General features: G+C 36.6%; 1 protein-coding gene across 3 annotated transcripts in view; it reads left to right on the top strand.

Annotated features, from left to right (window-relative positions):
- The window catches only part of Atp11b (ATPase phospholipid transporting 11B (putative)), a 103046-nt gene that overhangs the window by 28391 nt on the left and 60401 nt on the right, over window positions 1-14254 (top strand). For all 3 annotated transcript variants that reach the window (XR_003836176.1, XR_003836177.1, XM_021157859.2), the window contains exons 4-8: window positions 655-735; window positions 4281-4388; window positions 4621-4749; window positions 5789-5892; window positions 11874-11921. Coding sequence is in view for 1 of the 3 variants with exons in the window: in XM_021157859.2 (XP_021013518.1) it covers window positions 655-735; window positions 4281-4388; window positions 4621-4749; window positions 5789-5892; window positions 11874-11921 (470 nt within the window). In the remaining 2 variants the exon portion in view is untranslated. The remainder of the gene's footprint in view (window positions 1-654; window positions 736-4280; window positions 4389-4620; window positions 4750-5788; window positions 5893-11873; window positions 11922-14254) is intronic.

Genomic DNA, 14254 nt, shown 5'->3' on the forward strand with positions numbered 1-14254 from the left:
TTGACCTATCCAGAATGAAGGTAAATTAATAAATTGTAAGATTTATGTTCTTTCCAGCCTATGTAATTACTGCAAGTACTTCTTCAGCAACTTATAGAATCTTCAGTTATATGATTTATAGCATAATTGAAACACCGTTTTCCTCACTGTCTTCCTCTGACTCTTTTCTATTCTTAGTCTCTTTCTTCAGGATTGAGTTTTTCTTGAATCCCAGGTTAATGTTGGTGACAGACTTTTGAGCGTTTTGTAGAATGTACAAAGAATATGCGATAAGACCCATTGTAGTTCTACTCATGGATAACATGGAAGAAGAACTTAAGAACTGTGAAAGCCAAGTAGCCACATTTGGTGGTACATGCCTAAAGTCCCAGCGGTTGAGCAGCAAAGACAAGGGGATAGGAAGTGGTTCAGTTTTGTGTGGGCATGTGTAGCAAAATCCTATCTCAAAAGGCAAAACAGCAATAAAAAAGTGGAGTAACTGAGTTCAGTCTAGCAGTTTCTGAGAGTGTACAATAGAGACTCAACCAAGCCTATGAAGTTGTCAAGAAAGTGAAATAGTAAATTAAACTGTATGCCTTGTATAACAGTGTGAGATTTGCAAATAATATATGCAATATGAGTATGTAATTGTCTACATTCTGCCTTTAAATCTAGCTTATGATTGATACACCTACCAGTCCAATTACCAGTGGACTTCCATTATTCTTTGTGATAACAGTAACTGCCATAAAACAGGTACGTAATACTTCCTGCCTTATTTCTTCCAAAATTGACTCAAAACTAACACAAATTTCCAGATTAACATTATTGTGAGAACAGTTTCATAACAAAGCAGCAAATTTATTTGATACACAACAAATTATATCCAGGTACCTTGTGACGGATTCATGAATGATTGCTATCATTATAATATATTATTGTCAACATAGGACTCAATCTAAAATCAAATGTATGTACAGACTAATTTATAAAACACATTAGTATAATAATTTTTGTAATTTTAGTGAAGCATGGTTCAGAGGAAGTAAGTTTATAGAGTAGAACATTTTTTTGGCATGAACATTTGTACTTTGCTACAGTTTACAATTTTCCTCAACAAAGTTAGTTTTTGTGTATGCTAGTACCCTGATGGAAATAATTTCAGCCAGATTATAAGTTGATATTAAGGTCTAGGAAAAGAGAAGTAGAATATTGGATAAGCAATCTAATTAAATAATATCTTTAAAATGTTAAATTGATATTGCTATCACTCCTCAGCATCTACTCATGGTGTCAGTGATACAGCGATGAGTCCTTCCACTAGATAGAGTCATTGCACTTTTTACCTAAATGATATTAAAATTCTCTGCTTTGTAGTTTGTAAAGATACCATGTTGGTTGATGTAAAATGAAATTAACTAATACATTTGAAGTTGAGTTTTAGAATAGGGATAGAAGGACAATTGATAAAGGAGGTAAGAGGGAAACCATTTAGATAAGGACCCATCTACAGGAAACATTCTGAGGAATTACAGTTGTGATTTCTGTTTCAAAAGTGCTATTGGGAATACTGATGCTGGTTAACATAAGCGAAAGATTCCTTGCTCTAATCATTGAGAGTCAATAAAATGGTTTGATAAGGCTACTGAACTAAAACAATACATTGGGATAAATCTAGGAGTGATACACAAGCAGTTAGGATTTATGAACCTATATTAAAATAGTAATGCATTTATGTTACTGTAATGCATTTTTGCTACTAGTGTTGTCTAATGGTAGGAGGAAGTAAGGCTTTTTCAGAAATGATATTTTAACTCTTAGCTTTTTCTAAAATTGACATACTATAGCTTAAATTGGGCCAATATAATCTAGATGTCTCAAAGTACTTTCCAAAAATATTTTCTCCGAAAAAGTAGACTATCAGTATTTTGATTTAACACCTCTAGCTCTTACAGTCTGTGTCCTCTTCTACATAGCTCCCCAAGCGTCGATGGGAGGGCTTTGATGATGACCGACATCTCATTAAGGATTGAGTGTTCCACAGTCTCTTACTCTTCAGACATGGTCCACTTTTTATCTGTGTTAGTTCCTATTTACCTCTCTGATGGGGGCTGAGAAGGTCACTGATTGATAGGTATAGCAGTCTGTCATTTAGAGTCATTTTATATCCATGTTCAAAATAATGGTATTAGGTTTTCCTCTAGGCACATGATCTCTGTAGTCTCAAGTTCTTGGCTACTCTAGTAGTGTGAGGAATAGGTTCCATTTCATGGAGTGTGCCCTAAATACAATTAGAAAGTTGTTGGTTATTCCTATAATATTTATGCCATCATCACACCAGTGTGTCTTGTAGGCAGATCTCTGTTGTATGTCTTAGGTTTGTACCTGGGCAATATCAAGTACCATAAACAATAGTCATTAGGAGTGGGGTTTCTAGTTAGGCACCAACTTGACTTCTTTGTATTCAGTGCTATAAGTGTTGTCTTCAGCAATAGGGCTTTAATGTGTATAGAGAGCAACCTATACACAGCTTTAGCAATAGCCTGAGATGCTTGGAGAAGTTCTCCCATTACCCTTTATGCACTTAATCTGAAGATAATTTTATGCAGTATTTTAAAAATATTTTTATATATAAAATAATGTTTCACATGTAAAGTCAGATATGGAATTATCTGCTTTCATATCATGCCAGGACTCAAAAATGTTTGTATTTTAAATTATAATTAATTTTGTAGTCTGTGTTTTAAGAAAGGAAAATAAATCAACCTCAATTTTAAAAGTTTTTTTTCCTGTTCGTTGCCTGCAACCATACTCTGTAAATTTATACCATATAACTAAAACATCGTTTATACATAAAAGTCATGTAATGATAATAGTTTTAGGAAATTGTACAAGTTGTGAATCCCACCCTAGACTTTTGGCATGGTTAGCCATGACTTTTGTCAATATGGACTTTAGCAATAGCACCCTAAAATCAGCTTTGAATATGCTTAAGGTGTCTATGAGCCCCAACCCTCGCTAAGGAACTGTGAGTTAAAGAGAGCTGGGAGGAAGAGAATCTGACACTCTCTCTTGTCTCTTGTTTATTCTCCAACTTGTTTTGAGATTTTATTTTAATTACATTTCTCCTTCAACTTCTCATATGCCTCCACACTCTCTTTCAGTTGTTATTCCATGTATATATATGTTTGTATATACACATACATTCCTAAATATAACCTGTTGAGTCCATATAATGTTAGGTCTATGTTTTCAGGGCTGGTTGGCACTGGACAATCAGATGGTGTGTTCTTACTGCTCCAAGCTTTAAACAGTTGCCTGTAGTTCTTTGCATAGCGTTGAGGCCTCACAGGCTTCCCCAATGCAGTTTGGCATGTTTGTTGGTGTCCTCAGTGTTCAGCTCATGTTTGGGCACATCGTGCTAATGGTTGTAGCTTCTGCTGTCACCAGACACAATCTCAAGCAAATTCCCTGAATCTCTGGCTCTTACAGTTCCTCTCCGTCCCTCCTGCAGCCTCCTTAGGTGCCTTAGGTGTATGGCATTTTGTAGAGCCATTGGGACTGAGCTCAACAACTCTGCATTGTGATTGCTTTTGGATTTCTGTCACGCTCTCTACAGAAGAGAAGGTCCCTTGATGAGGGGTAAAGGCAACATTTCTCTGTGGGTATAAGGACAAATGTTCATACCCCACCTTCCCTACTCATGCCCATGCCAGCAACCGAAAATTAACTGAGTTGGTTCACATGTACACAAAGTCATTGTGGGAGGATTGGCTTCTTGAGAAAGATTTCTAGGGGTGAAGGTGAAAATGACCAGAAATATATATTTTTTCATACACACATAATATATGTTAATATTTAAATAAAGATATTTATAAAATCTCAATGGGTATATTAATAATGATGTTATAAGTTCACTTTTGGAATCCAGAAGAAATGTGAGTTTGAGAAAAAATATTTAAAATTGTCAGTATACTTTATATTATTTGAATACATACAAATAAATAGAGTAATTTTATTACTAAGAGTGAATTATGTGGAAAACACTCATAAAGGTGGCAGAAGAAACCTTCATTAAAAAAACAAGGAAAGGTCAGGATCTTAGAATAACAGAAACATATATGTAATAGAAACAGTTAATGTTTCTGTTAAGAATGAACGTCAGAAATGTCATTTCTGATGTAAGCATCAAAGTAGCCTAGTGGAATTCTGGTGTATGTTCCCCAGAAACTATAGGATACTTATTTATTTCTTATTACTTATTTATAGGATACTTATACTTATTTCTTCTTTATTCCTAGGGTTATGAAGACTGGTTACGCCATAACTCAGATAATGAAGTAAACGGAGCTCCTGTCTATGTTGTCAGAAGTGGGGGGCTTGTAAAAACTCGATCCAAAAACATTCGGGTATGTATGTGATAAATGATACAAAATTGTATGTATTATAAAGTCCTATGTGTGTGCGTGTGTGTATCTCAGTGGCAGAGTATTGCTTCACATGCTCGAGCCCCCAAGTTCATCTACATTGCAGAAAGTATATACAAAGTAAAATATTGTGATAAGCCACCTATGTAGAACAGAATGAAAACAAATCCTTGCCTTTAAAATGCCTAATCACTTTTCTCCTGATCTCCTATAGGTGGGTGATATTGTTCGTATAGCCAAAGATGAAATTTTTCCTGCAGATTTGGTGCTTCTGTCCTCAGATAGACTTGATGGTTCATGTCATGTGACAACTGCTAGTTTGGATGGAGAGACGAACCTAAAGGTTTGTTCATGTATATGTTCCAGCACTGCTTTGGGAGAACATAGCGCCTCATGTTTATGTTTCCTTCAGGTGAAGTGATCAAGTGTGACCTGATAAAGTTCTTTTTAAGTTACTGAAACTTAAAAAAAATTATTTTTACAAAAGTTGATGGATTGGGACAAAAGCTGTGCTAGTAGAGTGCTTGCGACCCAACGTAAGCATCTGAGCTTGAACCCTAGCACCTACTTAATAAAGACAGGCACAGCAGCACATGCTTCTAATCCCAGCACTGGGGAGCTTTAGATGGGCATCTCGGGAGCTTGATAATCAGTCAGTGTAATGACTGGTAAGCTGTATGTGCAGTGAGAGCCATCTCAATAAGGACAGAGGAGAGGGATTAAAGACTTCCCAGGTCACTCCAGGCTCCAGACACACATGCATATCTGATTTCTGTACACTCATCTGTAGATACAGACATGCATTCACATGTATGCAACTAAAGCTTAAAATTTAAATTTATTGTTATTATGTGTTTAAGGGCATTCTCACCCTGGCTTTGTTCATATTAAAAGTAGAAATGAATAATATTTTAGGAAAAATAAGATCTTTTAATACTTTTGATGCTTTAAAAAAAACAAAAAACAAAAAAACCAGACTGCCCTCAAACTTCTGACACTCTTACCTTTGCTTCTCAAATACTGTGATTACAGATGTGAACCACTGTGCCCAGCTTGATATATTTTTAGTCAAGAAGAAAGTATAAATTTGCCCAGTTTTCAGAGCCTAATAAGGGGTGAAAATTCACATTTTTTTCTACTAGATAAGATATAATGAATCTTTAGACACTTGATTGCAAACAAGATCCCAAACAAACAGGATTGCTCCAGGTAAACACAGCAATCCGTTTGTTATCTGCCTATTTCTAATAATTTCTCCTCTGTCATCTTAGCAGAGTGATCTGCAATCTAGTATGCCATGATTTCATCTAGAAGACATTTGAAGTAGTTGTTATCTGAGGTCAGGGTTAGATATATATCAATCCTTTTGTAATTTTTTTCAGACACATGTGTCAGTTCCAGAAACAGCAGTATTACAAACAGTTGCCAACTTGGACAGTCTCATAGCTGTAATAGAATGCCAACAGCCAGAAGCAGATTTATACAGGTATGGTGTGTTATTTGGTGAGCTAATCTTCATTTAATAGCTTCTATTAGAAGTAAAATTCTAATAGACTATTATTAAATAGTCACAAATAGCTTACAAAATTATTTTTAAATTTTATCTTAAAAAATTACTAATTTTATATAAAAGTTCTAATAGAAGGTCAGCTTTCTATTAAGAAGACCTTGTTTTCATAAACATAAAAATGAAGCTTTAGAACGATTACATTTTGCTTATTTGTGTGCATATGTTTGCATGTGTTTAGGCATGTGCATGCCACTGTGTGTAGGAAGGCCTGAGAACTACTCTTGGGAGTCTGTTCTTTCCTTCTGCTGTGTGGTTTATGGGAATTGAATTCAGGTTATCAGAGTTGGCAGCAAATGTCTTTACTCATGAGACAACTTGTTAGTGCTTAAATTGAAACTCTTATCTGATTTGGTAATAATATTTGTGAGGCCTTCAGTCAAAGTGAGAAATAAAAAACAGTTTGCTAAAATTATAAGCAAAAGATACTAAAATTTTGGTATTAGGTTGGGAAGGAGAGAGCGAGCGAGCGTTTTGTTAAGCATGTATTTCTCTTGGCATGTGCACCTGTGTATGCATTCCTGTAGAGGCTAACGGTCAATGTCCTGTGTCTTGCTCCATCATTTTCCACCTTATTTACTGAGGTAAAATCTGTTACTAAAACTGGAGTTGATAGACTGGGCAAGACTAGCTACCCAGTGAGCTCCAAGGCTCCTCCTGTTCCAGCCTCCTCAGCATTGGGCTGACAGGTATGCACTGCTGCACCCAGCCTTATTCAGATCCTAAGAATGGAGCTTGGTTCTCATGCTGAGAGCAAACTCTTTGCTAAGCCATCTCCTCAGCCTTAGCCCTGGTGGAAGCACTTCTGATAGGGCATATTAAGTTGAGAGGAGAATGTTAGCAACAACACTTACATCACAGTTTCACATAAAATGCATATATACTCTCAAACACTAACAGCGTTAAATAGTGAGATTCCTAGTGGTTGTTGCCTTAGATTGCTTCTCCCTTGCTTTGATAAACACGAAGACCGAAAAGCAACTTAGAGAGGGAAGGGTTTATCTTAAGCTTACAGGTCCATCATCAGAAACTTGGAGGCTTGCTTCCCACTGGTTTTCTAGTTTGCTTTTTTTTTTTTTAATTGGATATGTTCTTTATTTACATCTCAAATGTAAATACCCCTTCTCCCCCTGCTTCTATGAGGGTGCTCTCCCCACCCCCTACCCATTCCTGCTTCCTTGCCCTCACATTCCCTTACTCTGGGGCATAGAACCTTCACAGGTTCAAGGGCCTCTCCTCCCATTGATGTCTGACAAGGCCATCCTCTGCTACATATGCAGCTGGAGCCATGGGTCCTTCCATGTGTACTCCTTGATAGTGGTTCTTGGAGCTCTGGGGGCTCTGGTTTGTTGATACTGTTGTTCTTCCTATGGAGTTGCAAACCACTTCAGCTCCTTCAGTCCCTTCTCTAACTCCTTCATTGGGGACCCTGTGCTCAGTCCAGTGGTTGGCTGAGAACATCTACATCTGTATTTGTCAAGCTCTGGCAGAGCCTCTCAGGAGACAGCTATATTAGGCTCCTTTCAACAAGCACTTGTTGGTATCCACAATAGTGTCTGAGTATGGTGACTAAATATGGGGTGGCTCCCCAGGTGGGGCAGTCTCTGGATGGTCTTTCCTTCAGTCTCTGCTCCATACTTTGTCTCTGTATTTGCTCCCATGAGTATTTTCTTCCCCTTTCTAAAAATGATCTAAGCATCTGCACTTTGGTCTTCCTTCTTCTTGAGCTCCATGTGGTCTGTGAATTATATCTTAGGTATTCCGAGCTTTTAGGCTAATATCCACTTATCAGTGAGTGCATACTATGTGGTTCTTTTGTGATTGAGTTACCTTACTCAAGATGATATTTTCTCATTCCATCTATTTGCCTAGGAAATTCATGAATTTATTGTTTTTAATAGCTGAATAGCACTCCATTGTGTAAATGTACCACATTTTCTGTATCTATTCCTCTGTTGAAGGGCATTTGGGCTCTTTCCAGTTTATGGCTATTATAAATAAGGCTGCTGTAAACATAGCGGAGCATGTGTCCTTGTTATATGTTGGAGAATCTTTTGGATATATGCCCAGGAGTGGAATAGCTGGGTCCTCAAGCAATACTATGTCCAATTTTCTGAGGAACCGCCAGACTGATTTCCAGAGTGGTTGTACCAGCTTGCAATCCCACCAGCAATGGAGGAGTGTTCCTCTTTTTCTACATCCTTGCCAGCATCAGCTGTCACCTGAGTTTTTGATCTTAGCCATTCTGACTGGTGTGAGGTGGAATCTCAGGGTTGTTTTGATTAGCATTTCCATGATGACTAAGGGTGTTGAACATTTTTTAGGTACTTCTCTGTCATTCCATATTCCTCAGTTGAGAATTCTTTGTTTAGCTCTGTACCCCATTTTTTAATAGGGTTATTTGAGTCTCAGGAGTTTAACTTCTTGAATTCTTTATATATATTAGATATTAACTAAACCACACAAAGAACAAACAAAGAGAACTTCAGACCAATTTCCCTTATGAACATCAATGCAAAAATACTCAATAAAATTCTCACTAACTGAATCCAAGAACAAATCAAAATGATCATTCACCATGATCAAGTAGGCTTCATCCTAAGGATGCAGGGATGGTTCAAAATACAGAAATCCATCAACGTAATCCACCACATAAACAAACTCAAAGCAAAAAACCACATGATCATTTCATTAGATGCTGAAAAAGCATTTGACAAAGTTCAATATCCCTTCATCTTAAAAGTCTTAGAAAGATCAGGAATTCAAGGCCCATACCTAAACATAGTAAAAACAATATAAAGCAAACCAGTAGCCAAAATTAAACTAAATGGAAAGAAACTTGAAGCAATCCCACTAAAATCAGGGACTAGACAAGGCTGCCTACTCTCTCCCTATCTATTCAATATAGTACGTGAAGTCCTAGCACAGACAACCAAAGGAGGTCAAAAGGATACACATTGGAAAGGAAGAAGTCAAAGTATCACTATTAGTAGATGATATGTTAGTACACTTAAGTGACCCCAAAAATTCCAACATAGAACTCCTTAACCTGATAAACAACTTCAGCAAAGTGGCTGGATATAAAGTTAACTCAAACAAATCAGTAGCCTTCCTCTACTCAAAGGATAAACAGACTAAGGAAAAAATTTGTGAAATGACACCCTTCACAATAGTCACAAATAATATAAAATACTTTGGTGTGATTCTAACCAAGCAATTGAAAGATCTATATGACAAGAACTTCAAGTCTCTGAAGAAAAAAATCGAAGAAGATCTCAGAAGATGGAAAGATCTCCCATGCTCATGGATTGGCAGGATTAATATAGTAAAAATGGCCATCTTGCCAAAAGCAATGTACAGATTCAATGCACTCCTCATCAAAATTCCAGCTCAATTCTTTATAGAGTTGGAAAGAACAATTTGCAAATTCATTTGGAACAACAAAAAAACCCAGGCTAGCTAAAACCATTCTCAACAATAAAAGAACTTCTGGTAGAATCACCATCCCTGACCTCAAGCAGTACTACAGAGCAATAGTGATTAAAACTGGTATTGGTACTGTGACAGGCAAGTAGATCTATGGAATAGAATTGAAGACCCAGAAATGAACCCATACTACATATGGTCACTTGATCTTTGACAAAGGAGCTAAAACCATCCAGGGGAAAAAAGAGCATTTTTAACAAATGGTGCTGGTTCAACTGGAGGTCAGCATGTAGAAGAATGCAAATTAACCCATTCTTATCTTCTTATACAAAGTTCAAGTCCAAGTGGATCAATGACCTCCACATAAAACCAGATAAATTGAAACTTATAGAGGAGAAAGTGGAGAAGAGCCTGGAGCACATGGGTACAGGGGAAAATTTCCTGAACAGAACACCAATGGCTTATGCTCTAAGATCAAGAATTGACAAATGGGACACCATAAAATTGCAAAGCTTCTATAAGACAAAGGAGGCTGTCAGTAGGACAAAAGGGCAACCAACAGATTGGGAAAAGATCTTTACCAATTCTCATTTGCTTTTTTTATACAACCCATCACCACCTGCCCATAGTGGGCGAGGCCCTCCCTCATCAATCCACAATCTAGAATATGCCCCACAGACTTGCCTTTAGGCCACTCCAATGATAGGCGTTTTCTCAACTGAGGTTCTCTCCAGATGACTCTCGCTTGGGTTAGTATGACAAAACCTACCCAGAGAGCTGTACTTCCATTTGCCATCTTATTTTATCTAACTAGTTTGACAATTATTTGTGCACTAGTATAGCTCGTATTTCTGATCAGAAAATAATGACATAGTTAATTCTACTTTGGAAAGAAAAAGTTGAGGGACTGCAGAAAGGGTTCGTCCAGCATAGAACTGACTTAAACACAGACTATAATGCTGAAATCAAGGATAATGGCATATGGAGAAAGAAAACAAAAGACTTGCTTTCATTTCACTTCTTAAAGGGGTTCAGGGAAACACCAGCTGAATTGGATCTAAATCTGAAGCCTAGATAAACTTCTCCAGAGTAAGGAGAATAATAACAGTACTCCCTTAAGATAAAAACCTGATTGAAGAAAAAATGATAAATCAGAAGTAATGAAGTTAAATTCTTCAGCAGATAAGAGACTGGGCCTGGAATGGGAAGGGCAGTAGGGGCATTTCGAAAGAAATGCTAAACCTTTTTCTTTGCTCTGTGGGCATCAGACATGTGTGCCTGTGGTACATAGACATGTGCAGGCAAGTCACCTTATCTACTTAACAAAAAATAGTAAATTAATAGTGAATTAAGTATGTAACTGCTATTTTCTGTCGAGGAAATTAGAGCTGAAAGTCTAGACACGGCAAGTCCATTATGGTAACAGACCATTCAGCCTAGATTTTAAAAACAAAACCTTATAAAGTTAAAGAATCTCAGGATTGTCTCACACTTGAGCTTGCTGCTTTAGCTCCACTAATTATTTGAAACATAGTTGCTCATGGGTATTTGGTTTTTGGGGTTTTTTTTTTTTGTTTTTTGTTTTTGTTTTTTGTTTTTTCCAGACAGGGTTTCTCTGTATAGCCCTGGCTGTCCTGGAACTCACTTTGTAGACCAGGTTGGCCTTGAACTCAGAAATCCGCCTGCCTCTGCCTCCCAAGTGCTGGGATTAAAAATGTGCGCCACCAATGCCCGGCTGGGTATTTGCTGAGTAGATAAAATATTTGATCTGGTTTGGTGATTTGTAGGTCACAGAGAACTTTAGTAAACTGTAGTGATGTATATAAACATTCATTGTTGGCTAAGTTCTGTATGTAATTTTGTGTAGTAATTTATAAGTTAGGATTCAAAATAGATTAATAATGGTGACATGTGACATTTACGTGGGCATTTTGAAATGATTTCATTTATTACTTCTACCATAACTAGACTAGAGATGACAATAAAAATCAGTTTTTAAAATGTAAAGTCTATCTTTAAAAAAATATTTTATAGTACTAATATTGGATGATATATAAGATGTAAGACCTAGCTTTTGTCCCCTGCACCAGAATAACAAAATTTCCATAAAAAATTGATTAGGGGCTGCAGAGATGGCTCAGTGGCTGAGGAACTTGTGACATAGTGATGAGGACTGTAAATTGTGTCCTAGAAAAAGCAACACGCCATGTCCTGAGTGTTGGGGGGTGAGGGTAGAAATAGGAGGATGGAAGTTTGCAGCGGCATGCTGGCTAGTAGCCTGCATGAAACACTGAAAGCTTGAGGTTCAGAGATGGCCCTCCTGCATACCAATCTGTGTGTGTGTGTGTGCGCGCGCACACACACACACACACACACACACGGATTCTATTTCATTTTGCTTATAGTGCTAAATGCATTCTATCTATTGATTCCACTAGTTGCCTATTTTTGTAAAGTGGTACATTTTTTTACAGATTTATGGGACGAATGATAATAACTCAACAAATGGAAGAAATTGTAAGGTAAGAATAAATCATATTATTATTATCATATTATTATCTACTTATTGTAATTGGAAACTGGTAGAGAGACCAAAAGTTAACGGGAATTAAGTGAACAGCATATCATGCATGGGAAAGCAGAAATGTAAAAGTACGTCAGCAGCCAGTAGTTCTCAGGAGTAGCAAGTGAGGATTAATGTGAGGATATATGACATAAAAGTATGTCTGTAGGTTGATATACTTGTAACTTTATAGTCTTTGGTGGCCACTTTGAAATGAAATGTTGCTGCTTTAATTCAGATCCTTAAACATTTAAATCATAATACTCAGAATCAAGTGAGTGAGGGTTCAGTTTGATGGTACAGCAAGTATACCATATAGGAAGTCCAGAATTCAATCCTCTTACCACAAAAAAGCTTTAAAAAGACGCATGTTTTCATAATGTTTAGCAAATGTGAATTCTGTGGTTGGCTTTATTTTAAAGCGACTGACTGAAGCTAACGCACGTAGTGACCACTTCTGAGTTGTTGTACTCGTTCTTCTGATTGATTTTGTTGTTGTTGTTGGGGTGGTGGATATTGTCTGTTTCAGCATCTAAGTAAGAGGCTTTGAGTCAGTTTAAAGATTTGCTAATAGGATGAGATTACGTTTTTATTTATGCCTTGAAGGATCTTAACTTAGCCATTAAATTTTTATTTTAATCAGAGTTTGCCAACTCTCCTCTAGGGATACATCGACTGTATATTTGTGCATGAAATAAGTCAGTAGCAGAAAGAGCTAAGCATTTTAAAATTAGATCTTCAAGATAAGCCATCAAAATGTCATGTGTCAGCACTGACTAATATTTTATAAACATTAGCATAGAAAATGCATGTAATAAACTTCAATAATATATGTTTTAGTATATAATATCATATGTATATGTGATATTATTATATATATACACATGAGATCTCTGATAAATAACTGTGACTAAGTGGTTTTTTTCAAGATTTATTTATTTTATGTGAATACACTGTCACTGTAGACACACCAGGAGAGGGCATCAGACCCTATTACAGATGGTTGTGAGCCACCATGTGGTTGCTGGGAATTGAACTCAGGACCTCTGGAAGAGTAGTCAGTGCTCTTACCTGCTGAACTCTCTCTCCAGCCCCTTAAGTTTTATTTTTATTTCTATATTGAAATAGTGAAAATTCTGTGGATGTATCATCTGAGTTGTGTTCCTAGGTATTGTGTCTGGTTGGTAAAGAAACATTGTAGCGTAGAACACTTACTCTTGAGTGGCTGAAAAATGAGCTGAACTCTTTACTGAAACAACTGCACTTAATTATTGAATTGTCTTTTATTTGGAAGCTGTTATGGCATTCCAGTTCTGTGTGCATTTCTTTTAATCATTAGAAGCAATACCATGGTACTGAATAGAAAACAGGAGGGAGTGAATGTTTACTGAGCACATGGTTTCCTTAGTCATGAAGGTGTTTCAGTGAAACAGGTGTTGTGTAGCTGCTGAGTAGTCACCACACTGGCTCTGGCATCAAATAGGAGTACTCACCAAATAGGACTCTTTAGGAAAACCACAATTGGTAAACTTGTCCCTGGTACCTGGCTTTTTTGGTTTAGTGAATTTTATTTTCACAGTGTTTGGGTTTGCTAATAATATTTTTTATAAATGGTTCAGGTCTTGTTTGACTTGAATAAACATTTTTTGAACGTTTCAGAAAAGTGTAAGGACTATCAACAAGATAAAGACCCTTTAACTCATCCATGACAGACTCTTAATCATCTTGCTATCATTAAGAAAATACAAGTTTCTTTGTAGTTACTTCTTTTCATTTTACATCTCCTTAATGGAGAAAATTCAAACTAGTAGCCCTGTATACTTAGAGGAGTACAGTGCAAGTAGTCAGCTTGTGTTTTGTGATCTTGCCTATAAAACACTAACATATTTTGTATATTTATTTTATACTCTAACATAATTTTAATTATGTAGACCTTGTGCATTTATATTTTGTAGGTCTCACAATACTTTTATGTTTGCACTGCCATTTCCATTCTGTATTTTCCTTTCTAAAACTTAATTTTGCTAACAGTTTAAATTTTGTCTTCTAAATTTTCTTAAATCACTGCTTAATTTTTCATTTTATTTTATGTTTAAAATTTTAGGCATTAATGGCTTTGTGAGTTTATTTAAGTGTATAATTTTATTTTTTAGCTACTAGCCTTAATTTTTAAAAGTTTATGTGTATGGGTCTTTTGCAAGCATGTATCTGTGCACCACTTAAGTGCCTATTAAGTGGTCATGTGCCTGCAGAGGTCAGAGTGGGTATCGGTTCCCTTGGAACTGCAGTTAG

Source organism: Mus caroli, chromosome 3 (genome assembly GCF_900094665.2).
Source record: "Mus caroli chromosome 3, CAROLI_EIJ_v1.1, whole genome shotgun sequence".
NCBI lineage: Eukaryota > Metazoa > Chordata > Mammalia > Rodentia > Muridae > Mus > Mus caroli.